The sequence below is a fragment of the Lycorma delicatula genome, chromosome 10, assembly GCF_047948215.1.
Source record: "Lycorma delicatula isolate Av1 chromosome 10, ASM4794821v1, whole genome shotgun sequence".
NCBI classification, from domain to species: Eukaryota; Metazoa; Arthropoda; class Insecta; order Hemiptera; family Fulgoridae; genus Lycorma; species Lycorma delicatula.
Genome location: NC_134464.1, coordinates 53,210,288 through 53,225,646, shown reverse-complemented (window position 1 = coordinate 53,225,646; position 15,359 = coordinate 53,210,288). Strand labels below are relative to the sequence as shown.

At 28.3% G+C, this 15,359-nt stretch overlaps 1 protein-coding gene across 2 annotated transcripts in view; it reads left to right on the top strand.

Annotated features, from left to right (window-relative positions):
- Nucleotides 1-15,359, top strand: part of LOC142331457 (putative methylmalonate-semialdehyde/malonate-semialdehyde dehydrogenase [acylating], mitochondrial) — a 247,944-nt gene that overhangs the window by 190,816 nt on the left and 41,769 nt on the right. Inside the window, exons 2-3 of one of the 2 annotated variants that reach the window (XM_075377381.1) lie at nucleotides 7,653-7,728; nucleotides 13,090-13,215. In XM_075377381.1, the coding sequence (XP_075233496.1) occupies nucleotides 7,693-7,728; nucleotides 13,090-13,215 (162 nt within the window). In that variant the 5' untranslated portion in view covers nucleotides 7,653-7,692. Of the gene's footprint in view, nucleotides 1-7,572; nucleotides 7,729-13,089; nucleotides 13,216-15,359 lie in introns of those variants that run through there. The other variant, XM_075377380.1, reaches the window with a different exon arrangement.

Sequence of the window (15,359 nt, the reverse complement as noted above, 5' to 3'; positions counted from 1 at the left end):
AATGAACATCAGCATAGGGATCATACTATGCAATTTTAACAGAAAAACATTCTTGAAGAAAAAGAGGACGCTAATGTAACTTTCCCTAATTTAATTTAAAAAATTACGGTTAGAGATTTAATTTACAATATAGCTGTGGTACAGAATGAAAAATCATCTGGAACAATAAATAAGTGCTGGAAACATCTACCAGAAATTTTTGGCACGTGTAGCAGTAGGAATGCAAATGAGATACAAAATTCAGATCCTGAAGATATTCAAAACATGGAATTTTTAAATGATTTGAGGAAACTAAACACAGAAAGCACAGTGTTATTAGATATGCAGTGGCAAACTATTAGAAAATGAATGATGATGAACAAAAGAAAATTAAGCTAATGAGGAAAAAATTTATGAAAAAAATTAATCTAGCACGGTTCATCACATCGGCACGCGGGTCACAGCGCATGCTACTGAATCGCACGAGGAGCTGAATACACAACGGCCAATACAGCTGATTCAAAGAACGCGGTAGATTAATTAATTTTTTTCATATAGTAATAATTATTTCCCCATCTATAAAAAAAGCGTTTTCGAAAGGAAATTTGACAGAGAACACGATAGAAATATTAAAAACTTGATACGTGGTGGGGGGGGGGGGGCAATTGTTAAAAATCAATTTAAACATTTTAATTGTTTATAACAATTTTAATTTGTAAATAATTTTTTTTTCAAGTACTTTTTTATTAAAGCTCGTTCTTTTACCTTTAAAATGAAAAAAAAATGAAATTGTAGCTCAAATAGAACCAGAGTTATGAATTTTTTTTAAATATACTACAAGCCAAAAATCACCAAATTCTTAAATTTTCAATCCTTTCTATTTTCCAAAAAAATGAAAAGAAAAAAAATCCTCGAATAGGTGTATCTTTTTTTGTCATATAGAACACGTAAAAAAAGTTTTAGCTAAATCAAAAATGTGTCTGTCAATTTTCGACCAAATCTGTTCGGTTTGTAAAAGAATGTCCCATATACATATTTTATAGACTATTAAACATTCTGGCTAGCACAGATATACATTTTCATATTAATTTGTTCACATTATAAAGGAAAGCAAAATTCATACCATTAATGATTCTAACAGTAATTTAGACCACTTATTTTTTATTTGGTTCAATAAAAAATAAGAAGATGTTTACATTAAACAAGAGGACAAAGAAAACAAACGAATCTGAACAGTAGCTGAAGATGATACAAAATACATGCGGAAGCGAAAAAGGTTTTTAACATGGCTATGCGTTATGTTGAACAACAATCTAATGGCAACATTATAACTTTCTGTAAATGAAAAAAATGGAGACTACATGTCAAAGTAGTGTTGCAGTGGCCAAACAAACAAAAATAACATTATTTAAAACAAAAGTAATCGATTAACGATTAAATCGTTTAAATTTATTATGTTACAGTATCAGTCTATAGTCCTTGTTTTTTTTTTAATGTAGTGTATAGTACAAAATTGAAAATTAAAGATAATAAATAAAATGTATACAGTACAGTACTGTACTACAATAAAACAAAATAAATTAAGTATTTTACCTATGCAATTATTTTGGTTTTAATAGGGTTAATTATATACAAAAGTGAATCTGATAGACCCTTCATTAAAAATGTATTGTTACAGTTTTAGTACAAAAGCTTAAATAATGGTTAGTACTGTACAAAAAATACCACCTGCAGTATCTCTTATTTAGAAAAAAAAATTCAACAATTTAACTGACTTTTTGCTCAATCAACCACCTGTCGGTCCTAAGTCAGTTAACAGGTAACTATATATTACTGCGAGTTGTTTTTATTGTTTGAAATGACATAGTTGTATCTTAAATTTAATTAGATTAATATTTTCTTGGAGCTTAAATGCTCAAATATGGTTACATTAACTGGTATTATCAGCAAAAATGTAAGCTTTTGTAATGAATTACTGAAATAAGTTTAAAAAGATTATTTAAAATGTTTTTGGTAGTACTTGCTACTGTCTTCAGTGACTGCTGCTGTTCTCACATTGGTGTAATTTCATGTGTTTATATTCTAAATGATTCATGTGAACTTTAATTGCATATCTATTTTTTATTTTACAATTAATTTTATGGTGCTGCTTTTACCATGGTTTCCCTTGATGCATCCAGTCAAATGTTATGGCAGTTTCTATTTTATACATGGAGTACCATGTCTACCAGTTTCTCTGATGCAATATATAGAATTTATTATTATGTTCTGATCGAATAAAAATGTATTTATCTATGTTATTTCCAGACTTGTTACATTTTAAAAATATTTTTGTTTTATTTCATTTACATCCTAAACCATCCGACCTCAAATGAACTATCTAGTTTTAAATGTAGTATTCATAGATTACTCAAAACAGTCAAGTCACCTGAAGACTTTAGTAGAACTCAACACTATAAAATCCCTAGCACACACACCTGAACGTAATAGCACAGTTGTACACAAAATAAACAAAAAAAGTTACTTTTCCATTACTTTGTTTTTCCTGTTTAGCCTCCGGTAACTACCGTTTAGATAATACTTCAGAGGATGAATGAGGATGATATGTATGAGTGTGAATGAAGTGTAGTCTTGTACATTCTCAGTTCGACCATACCAGAGATGTGTGGTCAATTGAAACCCAACCACCAAAGAACACCGGTATCCACGATCTAGTAGTCAAGTCTCCGTGTAAAAATAGCTGGCTTTACTCGGACTTGAACGCTGGAACTCTCGACTTCCAAATCAGCTGATTTGGGAAGACGCATTCACCACTAGACCAACCTGGTGGGTTGCTTTTACATTACTTAAAAAATTACTGCTTAACTGGAGAAATCTTTAGTAGTATCAGCAAACACCAATGAGGGAACAATAGCAATGAAGGTAATGGCTAAAACAAAAGAAAACATTTGAAGTTTATAAAAACAATAAAATTTTATTGATTTGTTGCTAAAGTTAACATTTTTAAATTATTATCATCGCCAACCATTGTATATAAAAACATCACATGTCGATAAATCCTTTCTTAATCTTTGTTGTTTGAAAAGGCTGCAAATTAAACAGTTATTAAATGAATTTCATAAACCAATATATTTGCATAATTCAAACAAAGAAACACACTTTACTTTTAAAAAATAAGTGACTACTTATTATTCAACAATTATAGCAGCTCCCAAATATAATAAGTATTCATTTAGTAATCCCCAACATTATATGAATACTAAATGATAACATCAAGGACAGTAAAAAAAATATTAATAACAATAAGAACAAATTAATAATAAACAAGAGACTACAGAAATAATAAAGTATCAATCTGAAAAATGAGGGAGAAGAAGAATTATAATTTTGCTTTCTAAAGTCATATTTTTTAGACCAGTTACAATTATAAACTCAACATGAAATATTCTTAATAATAATTACTTTTAAATAAAATAAGTATTTCAATATTCACGATTTCTCCAAGCAAAATAAATCATTTTATAAAAACTTCAGTTGACTCTATTTGTTTGGAAAGTTAAAATGTTACAAGGGAACAGAAAACTGACAAGCCTATTGATACATATGTATATACGCTGTCAGTGAGCCGTGGAGGTAAAAAATGAATAAATAACATTATACTGAAAAAGATTATTTGCTGGTGTATTTTTATTCATTACTCAATGCATCTGGTTAAAGCTTTACTGTTGGAAATTCTTGCTTATGAGGAGGAATTTTGTTATTAATGACAAGGAAATACTTTTTTTCTGAAATTACTGCTCTCTTAAATTTTTCACATTTCTGCCTTGACATTATTCTGATTATCTGTAATTAATAATTAACATAACACTGACCCAAAAGGTACAATAAATTGTAATAGTAACACACATAACTTCAGCAGTGAAGTTGATCATAACCTTAAAATATCAAATTCTGATTCTTCCCAAAAACGTTAAAAGCTTTCCCACACAAATATTCAGTTCCTGTGAAATACAAAGAATTTCACAATCAACCAAAGAAGTTGAAATATTTCTTTCCAGTGAGTCACCAGATTTTACACATTTTTCAGAACACTTGTTATGAGCTAGCTAATTTCAAGCTTGCTGAAGCATTTTGTAAAACTTCACTTAGAAATGGGGGAGTCAAAATATTTGTTAGACTACCTTTATAACAGAGTTAAAAGTTATTGTGTATTTGCAGAAGAAATTAATTTTGGATGCTTTGTAATAGAGCGTAGTCTAAAACTAATATTGATGGTAATGTAGATCTTGGATTCTTTTAAAACCTTTCTACATAAACTCTTTTTAAAAATTCTTAAAAAAGATTATATGGCGATTTTAATATTGACTTTCTAGACAAATATAGTTCTATGTTGAACTATACAGTGAGTTAACCTTTTACTTATTTTCATGGCCAACTAGAATTTTAAATCCCACCTTATTAGTAATAATTTTACAAATATAACTAAGGATAATTTCTGATTCTTTTGTGCAGATTATAATAATCTTTCAAACCGCAACTGTCAATTACATAATTTGAAATCTTATTGCCAACAACAAATTGGGAAAATAATATAATTAGCTTTGATGAAAAATTTATCTAATGTCTCGCAGAGGCCTTATTTCTAGCACCTTTGGTGAAAAAGAAGCGGTTTAAACATGGATTGCTAAAGGAATGGAAAAATCTAAATGTTTGGTATGGAAATTTCTTGAATTATCAAAATATAATTTGCCTGATAACTTCCAAAATTATTTGTAATGGTAAAATAATATTAATGATGATTTAACAATAAATTTAAAACTATGTGGGTAGTTATAAAAAATGAGAGTAGATTTGGAAATAAAACAGGTTTGATAACTTCATAAAAATTAAAGATGGACTCAATTCTGTCATCTCTTTCCTTACTTCAACATCCTTACCAGTCCTTATGGTTGGTGTTATTTAAAATAACAATAATATTAATCAGTTTCAAACTAAACCTTGAATGGTTTTGCATGAAACATGAATTTATTTTTGTTTCTGTGTTGATATCCAGGAAGTAAAGATTTTTGTTTTAGATATAAAGTATAAACATACAGTGGGTATTGATAAAATTTTAGAATGGAGTTTTTTAAAAGAGATCATAGATGTCATTATTTTCCTTCTTAATTTAATTAATAAATCTTTCAACAACAGAGTTTTTCTTAGCTAGCTTCCTTTGTTATTCTCCTCCTTAGGAAATGTTTGGCACTTAATTTACAAAATTATGGGCTAATGTCAGTATTTTCTAAAGAATTAAAAAAAAAAAAAACATTAAAATAGACTTTTTACATCTCTTAAAGCACAACTCATTAATTAATTTTCAGCATAGTCTTAATAAAAAATTGTCTATAGACAGCCATTTCCCAGTTTTTTTGAAACTATTATAATCAATATTTTGTAATCTCAGTAAAAAGTGTTCGATTTAAAGCAGTAAAATTTTTGCTGCTGAAAAATGTTTGGTAATAGAGGATCAGTGTGGTTAATAATACTTTATCAACCATAAACAGTTAGTTGAAATTTCATCTTCTGATAAGAATACACTAGTAAAATTTAGGTCTTCATCTTAAGATGCAAGATATGGAGTGCCTCAGGAAGTGCCTGCAGCCCCTTGCTTTTCTTATTGTTTATTGATGACCTGTCTTGAAATCTTGAACCATTAATTGTTACCCACCATAGATGACACTACATTATTTATAACTGAAGATAATTATTTAAAAGAACTTGAGATTCTATATTAACTGATTAAAATATTATTCATTTAATGGAGTGTACCATCTAACTTTAAGTATGTATAAAATCATTAGCGTGTGCGTCTCAGGTAGACGTAATATTGCTGATCATGTGGATAGAAATCTCATTACTGATAATGATAGTATTTCTGTTATACATAAAGGAAAATTTCTGAGCAGTTCATTAGATGACAAGTTAGTTCTCTTGGTATGATCAAATTTATGTCATTTTGTAACAGTTTCTGACTGTGCTGTTTTGTTTTGAAGTTCCTTAATAAAACTTTAAGTTTGTTGTTATTAGTAAATGTTTATTATACGTACTGTTTATAATATTTACCCTTATCTGTTTATATTTCTGTTTGAAATATAATGCCATCTATTGAGCAAAAAAGACAAAACAAGTATTCAATATATAACAATGGGTTGTCAGATTACTGTTTTGCACCTATAAGTATTAATTATACAAACTGATGTATGAAATTAAAAATGTTAATTGTGTATTATGTTACTGAATGTGTGCAAACTTTGCTAAAAAGAACATTTTCTTATTCTTAAAAAAAAAAGAGCAATACACTTCTATCAAATCTTTTTTTATGTAACTGAACACAATAATTTGCTTGCTAGAAGAATCTTATTATATTTCTGTTGCCACTTTTAATAGATTGCCAAATCATTTAAGAAATCTTACCATTATTTTTTTTTCCAGTTAGGTCTTTAGGTACCACCCACACATAAAGTCAAACAGAATTATTCTTTTTGTTCTTCCAGTATTCTCTCATTCTGCTACTTTGTTCTCATTTTCTTTCTTTAGTCCTATTTATGCCTGGGCTTTTGGCTTACTCTCGAAGCCTACCGTTTTTTATCATTTTTCTAAATTGATCTTGGGCTTGTACTGTGATTGTTTATATTTAATTTTTTAATATCTTTATAGACTTTCAAGAATCATATGAATTATTTTTTGCTGCATTAAATTTATCAGAGATTTGTTTTGTAAGTCTTTGTGGATCCATTTTATACAAGTATGTCTTAGTCGTAAAATTGTAACCTTTTACTTACTGTGTTGTAGATTTTATCTGTTTCTGTAAATTTCGTTTTCGCTTTTGAGTTTGATTCCATTTTTAAAGTTTTTGCCATAAATATTTCTTAGAGTTCTTTTTTCCACTTTGAAAATTTTTTATCTGAAAGTATTTGGAGGCATTCGGCTGGATATAGGGCTTCGGGTAAAATGACTGACTGTGTGTAGTATTTTAGTTTAGTTCTATACGATAGTCATCATTTTATTTAGTATAAAATTAAAATATTTTTTTATAAAAACAATATTACTTGTCGATGAATTTTTAAATCATATTAATTAAATCAAACTAAGGATTGCAAAAAATCCTTAATTTTCGGCAATTCGTTTAACAATACATAAATATGTACCCAAATAATTTTCAATATTGCCCTCTGAATTATGATTTATTTCGTGCTATTTAAAAAAAAATTAGTATCTATTTATTTACCTTATCATTATTTCATATGTTTATATTTTAACTTATTAATAAGGACTTAAACAGATCTAATTTTTAATTTAATAAATGTGTATTTAATGATGATGGTATGATCAAGGTTTTAACAAAGTTTCCCTTGATCTATCCTATTTAATGTTGGGGCAGTTCCTTATTTTAATTGTGGAGTAACTTATCTACTTATTCCTGAAATGATCTATGAAATTTATTAGATCAGAATAAAATATTTATTTATGTAATCAGTAGCGTTAAGAAACCGTTTTTAACTAAGTCGTTCTTCTAAAGAACGACTTGTTTTAGATTTACATTGTTTCAGTGAATTAACGTACGTAATTCATATCAACCGTTGCCGTTATTTGACTGCGCTCAGTAGTTCGGGAATGATACTGTGAAATAGGAGTATCAACCATATCAATTTTGATCGGATCTATGTAAAGATGGCAAATCCAACGTTAAAACTTACTAAATCTAAGGTGATATTATTTCTGTTGCAATTTTTTTAGCTAAAATGTAATATATTTTTACGCAGTTGATATTTTATTTACTTGTTACTTTTCTGTTGATGAGGTTAAATGATGTTCAATTAGTATTAATTGAACCGAATTACTCAAGTGTTTATTTAATTGAAGCATAATTGAATTAAACGCCTACTTGATGGAATATCCGATGAAAATGTACATGTCCAAGTTTAATTAAACGAAAATGTTAAAATTAATATATTTTTTTTTTAGATTTTACAATAATATTTTTAATTGCACACATTTCATTACGATAATTACATCGATTTGTATGCTGGATTAAACTGATATTTCAATTAATTACATCGATTTGCGTGCTTGGGTTAAACTGATATTTCAATTAAAAAAAAAGATTTTTAGGTTGACGTTAAAATCAACCTTTTATTTTTGCAAGATTGTATGATATACCTTTCTGGAAATTGTATCTGCTGATGAGAAGAAAGTTTGCTGACAACTACGTGAAGGCTAGGTGTTAGTATCTAATTTGGGCTGCTGAGAAGATAGAAATTTCTAATTAGTTACTGCGACAGCTAATGCATTGTTTTGTACTTTAAAGATAGACACAATATGCCAGTGTTATGTTTCAATGAAGTATTGATGAGCTGTAATCCATTTGCTGGGATAAACTACGGGGGATGGAAAGGTATTCCTGTTGTGGTAAAATTGAACTGTTCCACTTTTTTATTAGTTTATTTGAGTAATTTTTATTACCAGAAGCTCATTCTTCCACAGTACTTGCCAACTTTGATTGTAAGCATAATCCTACCCTTCCCTGTTTATGTTTGTGAATAGTACTGGCTGCATTTCCAGTGTTTGCTCAGTAACTTTTTCATGTTTTTTTATTTTAATTTGGGCTAGTTTGTTCAGTAGGAAGTAGTATTTTACAAATAAATGAAATAATATATATTTGTAGATAGCCCTATGCATTACCATATTTAAAATATGACAGTATATTTCAATTAATCTTATGAAAATATAAGAACTACTAAAAAGTTATTAACAAAAATTAAATGATTTGATGAGAGGTGACAGTAGACCTATAACTTAACAGATTTTGGATTTAACAGATAGCTCAGCCAATATTTTTAATTTTGTAGACAGTTTTTGGAGAGTCCATTATATGAGGACATTAGTAGTGTGATAATAAATTTTCAATGTTTACTTGCAGTCTGCCTCCCTTTTTCCTATATCTAAACATACATTGGTCATTAACTTAACTTGGTTTCTACATTCAGTGGTATAAAGTATAGGTTACTTAATCCATCTTTGTATAGTAGTTTTATTAAATAATTAAATGGAATAAAGGTATTTTTGACAAAGATAATGAAATTGACTCGAAAGGATTGAAATATGATTCAAAAAGATGTAAGACATGATATACAACAGTCCTGCTATCAACATTGAAGATAGTTTAGAGGTTACTGTTTAAAAGCAGTATGACAAAAAAATAAACAAAAAAAATAAATAAAAAAAATATAAATAAACAAATCGAGTATTCTGATGGGTACATAATAATACATTATTTAGATCTTGTCAAGGTTGTGTACAGTTAATATAAGATAAAAAATTACTAATAATGAAGCAACCATAAAAATATTCATTCAGAAAATAGACTACTAGGGTAATGGCAATCATGGTTGACATTGTTACATGGGTTTATTATTCTGTGTATCTTCATTTTCATGTTTTCCTCAATGTTTTTGACTAAATGTTTGATTTGAATCCATTTGTATTTTCATCCATTTTGTATCAGTTTTTCATCCATTTTCTCTCATATTTATTCAGAAAATCTTCAACAGTTTATCAGAATGTCACATGATAATTAATTAAAATAAATAATTAAATCTTTTCTTCTGATCAGTAGATAATAGTACATGTGTAGACATCATATAACCACTAATTAATATGCAAAAACATAAACCAAGAAATAAATGTAGTTTAAGTTTGTACAATTATTTAAAATATAAACATATAAATAATGGTAGATAAATAAATTAAATTCATGAAGATATATTAGATATAAAATAAATAATTCACAGTTCAGAAGGCATTATTAAGTATTTGAGCACATATTTATGTATACGTTAAATGGCTGCACAAAAGTTAGGGCTTTCAAGAAGTTGAAATAGACATTTTAAGAAATTCATTAAGAGTACTGTTGTTTCTGTGAAAGAAAATCTGTTAATTGTATTTTTATTCAATTTATGAAAAGATTTTTAAATGGTTTGGTAATTTATTAAAAATTGCAATAGAAGTGTAATACAGCCCTTTCTCTTGCCAAAATATTTTGTAAGTTATACAAAAACAGGCAATAGTTCTGTTGCCTGGTTTGGTAAAGGTGGATATTTTTATTTTTTTTAAATAAATGACAATTCTGTTAAGCAAAGATAACAGGATTGTCATCACGAGCTAATATAATTCATTTTCCAAATCAGCCCATGTGATTCATACTTACTGTCCACAAAATTAAAAATGGATATGATTTTTGGCAGATATAATTAAACAGAATCTCATTGTGTATACTCTATTTATTACTATTTTAACTGTATTTTTTTAATTTTATTTTCATTATATTAATTTTATTGAACTTTTAGGTCTGTTGTGTAAATTTTTAATTTCTCATAAAATATAAATATAATCTTAAGTTATGTTACCGTCTCAGTATACTGCACAGTAAATATGCAAGTGATAACAGAAGTGTAATTTGTTCTTTTTATTGATTTAATTTATGTTACTGTTGTACTTCAAATAACCGATAATACTGAAATACATTAAATTAAATTTTTATTTTGAACTCAGCCCAGATTATTTTCATATCAATTTTGCAGACTTTATGATTTTATAGACAGTAAAATAATAGTAAATGACATTAATGTTGTTTTAATTAATAATACAACCATTGAAAGCTTAGAAAAGTTATTTGTTCAAATCTGGAAAGAGGAAAAAATTCTGATGATTGGAAAGTGCTCTCATACACCTTCTCCACAAAAAAGGTGGAAAAAAAAGATGTAAATAACTGTAGAGGCATCTCTATACTGTACCTATAACTTATAAAATTTTCAAAAAAAAATTATAAATTTTATTGAAGAACAATTAGAATCTCAAATTGGAAAATTCCAAGGTGGTGTCAGAAAGGGATGATGGTCTTGTTCAGAGCACATTTTTCTTTAAAAATGATTATTCAAAATTACTGCAAAATGGGTAAAAATAATGTAATCACTCTTATAGATTTTAAAAAGGTCTATGATTCAATAGATAGAAAAGCTTCGTTTATCATATTAGAGGAATTTGGAGTAGATAATAAAATGTTGAATTTATTAAAAGAAATCCTTACATATACTTTGTTAAAAATAATTTCAAGGACTAAGCTCTGAATATTTTGAAATCAAAACAAGTGTGAGGCAAGGTGATTGACTATTCCACTTACTGTTTAATATAATTTTGAAAAAGGAATTTGGAGATGGAACAAACAGATAGAAATTTCTAATTTAGAAAATGTGAAACTAGGAAGTAAGGGTAAGAATCTCAAAATCAATTGTTTGGCCTTTGCAGATCTGGCAGATTTTTCCCTGGGTATTAAAACTGCAGAAATTCAAAGTAATCTTTTAAAAGTGTTAGCTGAAAAAACCACAAGTTTCTTTTCAAAAAAGTGAATTTATGACAAATATTAAAAATGCTCCAAAGAGTTTAAAAACTGAATATGGAAAAATTAATAAAGTGAATAAGTTTAAATATCTAGATGAAATAATTAAATCCCAACACTTTAGGTAAAGAATCAAATAAAGTTGGAGGTAGTAAAGCGGATCACTGTGATAAGTGATAAGTGTATCACTTAACAAAGCATTTATACAATAAATAATAAATTTCCAGAAAAAACAAAAATTAGGCATTATAATACAGTTGTTATTAGATCTAAATGTTTGTATGCCTTGTAGTGTTTATGTATGAATAAGATAGGCGAAATTGAGGAGTTAGAGAAGAAAATATTAAGAAAAATATTAGGGCAGTTAAAATTGAAGAGAATAAATGGAGAAATAAAAAAATGAAGAGCTTTATAAATTTAATCACAAACTTTCAGATGTTATAAGTAAAAGAAGACTGATTTTTTTTGGACATGTTTTCAGAATGGAGAAAAACTGACAAAAAAAGTTTAACGAAAATTTAAAGGGTATGAGAGAACTAAATATCTGAAGAAATAATCTTAAAAAGAAATAGATTTATAAGTATTATTTTAGAAAACAAGGGTTTTCAGAAAAAAACAAAAAATATGACTACAGATGGTGTGAAGAGAGAAAATGAAAGCATGGAGAAAGAATGAGGAAGTATTGGGAAGGAAGGAAGTCAGAAGAGAAAATATAAGATATTTATTGTACACCTTAGGTGGCCAGTTCAAGAAGAATAAAATAATACAGAAATAGTTTAAATCTTAAAAATATACTCTTCAGTAGAAAAAAAATTATTCTTTAACAAATTATTAAATGCTTATAAAAATATTTAAGAGAATTGAAATTTGGAGATAATGAATTCTAGTTTCTTTAAGTTTGTTATGATACAACTGTAACAATAATTTGTTTTGAGACTGTCATAAGTTTAGTTCTTTTCTTGCCTTAACATGTGTTGAATCTATAAGAAGGTACTTACGTATTAATGCCACTGCAGCTACATCTTTATTTTAAAACAAAGTAGTCAATCGGATTTGGGTGGAAAATGGGCCGATATAGAGTTTAACATAGATTCAAAACAGTCTCTTTATTACTTTTAATAAATATAATGTAACCAAACTTAACCTATGCTCGCTAACCTTGACTAATTAACACTGTAATTTTTTGAGTATTTATTTAATAAATTCAGTAATTATTGCAATTATTTATTATTTAAATAACAATAAATTTGCAATTATTTAAATAACAATAATTACTGAATTTATTAAATAAATACTCAAAAAATTAAGGTGTTAATTAGTCAAGGTTAGCGAGCGTAGGTTAAGTTTGGTTAAATTATATTTATGAAATAAATAAATATAAATAACCAATTCTTTATTGAGTCTCTTTATTAATTAAAGAGACTCAATAAAATAAATACTCAATTTTAAATAAAGCTGTAGCTGCGGTGGCGTTAATACCTAAGTACCAGAAGGTCTTTTCAGAGATACTGTATAGTTCTTTTATTAGATCGAGAAATAATATTTAATTTAAGGTTAAATGAGGATTCTTTGAATAAAAAAGGGTTAGCAATACACTTCAGATATTAATGTTTTTTTTTATAAATATGTATTAATTTTTCTTCTTAACACAGTGTTCATTTTGTCATTTTCAGATTTTACACCAGTGTATTAGATTGCAATATGCAAGTTTATCGACTACAAAACTTTTTATTGATGGTAAAATGATGGAATCACAGACATCAGAATGGATCGATTTGCATAACCCAGCTACAAATGAAGTAAGATTAATTAAGAATATTTTGATTCGTGTAATTTTTTTTAGATAATCTTTGTATTATGGGTGGAATTATAGAAACGAAAAAAAGCAAACATAATGAACAAAGACTTACGAACTGAGTAGTTTTTTTAACTTATGTTTTTTCAGTAAAAAATCATACTCTTCACACCGATCAAGGAATTGTTTAATTATATGTTAAAAATTGTTATTTAATATGGTTTAATCAGTATTTTACATACTTGCATGTTCAGATCTAATGCTGAAAATAATTATATTTTAGTTACTAACTTATAGATAGATTGCTTTAAAGAATTAGGATCAGAAATTACTTAAATTCTAAATTAATTATGCATTTTAAGTTTTTTTTAATTATTTAACAGTATCACTCACGTTGATCTAGCTAAGAATTCTTAGTATTAGGTTTGCTGTGGATGCCACCATGGTTTCATTGACATTATGTATTGACAATGATGATGATCACTTCTAACTTCCATTTTTCAATAAATTAAAAATAACTTTCTGTAGTCAGCAATACCTATAAAAAGAACACAGGAAATTGACCGATCAAATGTCAGTTCTGTAACCCAATGTGTGCACATCTCTCCTACAAATGACAATCATGAATTTATAGATTATGTTTGCTGTCTACATACTGTTTGATATGGTGTGGATACAGTCTTGGATTTTGGTTTGTTATCTCCTGTTAGAATATATTAATATAGTTGGTTGTTTTGATGTCTGCTACCAGATCATGGGAACTTCAAACTGAGTAAACAATTCCTGGGACTTTCTGCGTACAACTATATATTCCATTCTACTCTAGTTACTGTACCTGTAGTGTGTTGTTGCACAATTAACAAAGTGCAGTCATGCAGTGTACGTGTGACTGCGCTACACAGAAGAGTAATGTTATTGCCTTATTTAGTGCTACCTACATACTAGATGAAGCATTTTAGGTATAAATAAAAGCAATGAGGAATCAGTCCTGGGAAGGATAAACACAATCTACAAAGGCTGTTTAATTAGGTGGGCATACTTTACGTGGTTGTATGCTCACCTAAATGGTAGGAATAAATGGAATGACCTTTTTTTATTTGGCCCCACCAATGAAAATAACAGAAAATTTTACACTGGAACATGTAGTCACACAAATGACCTTGGAATGTTTTTGAAAGTCGTATGACTAACCATCAGATATAGTGTTATATGGGTGCTGCTAGATTCTTTTTGCAGATATTTACAATTACTGGTTTCTAAGTTGTGAGAAGAAGATTGCTATTTGGTACTGCTTGAATCAGCAAATTGTGTTAATCGGATATCATATGTAACCCATAACTCCTAAACCATGAACTTCAAGAAGCTGGAAAAAATGAAATATAATCATAAAACGCATAATTAAATTCAAGTATGCCAATATTTTTTACTCTTTCCATTAGTCCTATCAAAAAGGGTATTTCAATTTGAAGAACCTCATTGACCGTGGGATGACATCCAAAGGGGAGTCAGGGAAGGTCACCATGAGGTGTCTCCACTGCAATCTCAGTAAGAACATTGTTTAGGTCCAGGCTCTTTCAGTCTATGTACAGAAGGAAAACAAGTGCACATCGTGCAAAGAACTGACCAAATTGGTCTAAGCTTTGGTAGACCAGGGTCCTAGTTTTTACTTCTGCTATTGCATTGTTGAGTACAGGTACATTGTTGAATACAGGATGATTCTGAAGGAAAGGCTGAGAGTAGTTCACTCAAAACCACTTCAGTTAGTTCATCCAATCAAAGTTGCACAAACCACTAAGATCCCAATCAAGGGATGTACAAAAAATCGTTACCTGGCATAGTATCTCCGGTATCTCAGGCTTCTAAATCCCCACCACCATCTCGAGATATCTTCAAGGATATGGTGGCAGATGCCTGAAATAACAAAGCACTTCTTTAAAATATTAAACACAAAAGAAAAACTGGATAATATTTAAATTTGATAAATAATCTGCAGGCAGTGTTTTATCAATGGGAAAATATAATTTTATGTGTACAAATATCGTTCATTAGCATGCTTGTGGTTTCTGTTCTCGACATGAGGATATCGAAATTCTACCAAAGAAGTAAATCCTTTAATACTGTATCTGCAGGAAACTTGTTTCCGTCATC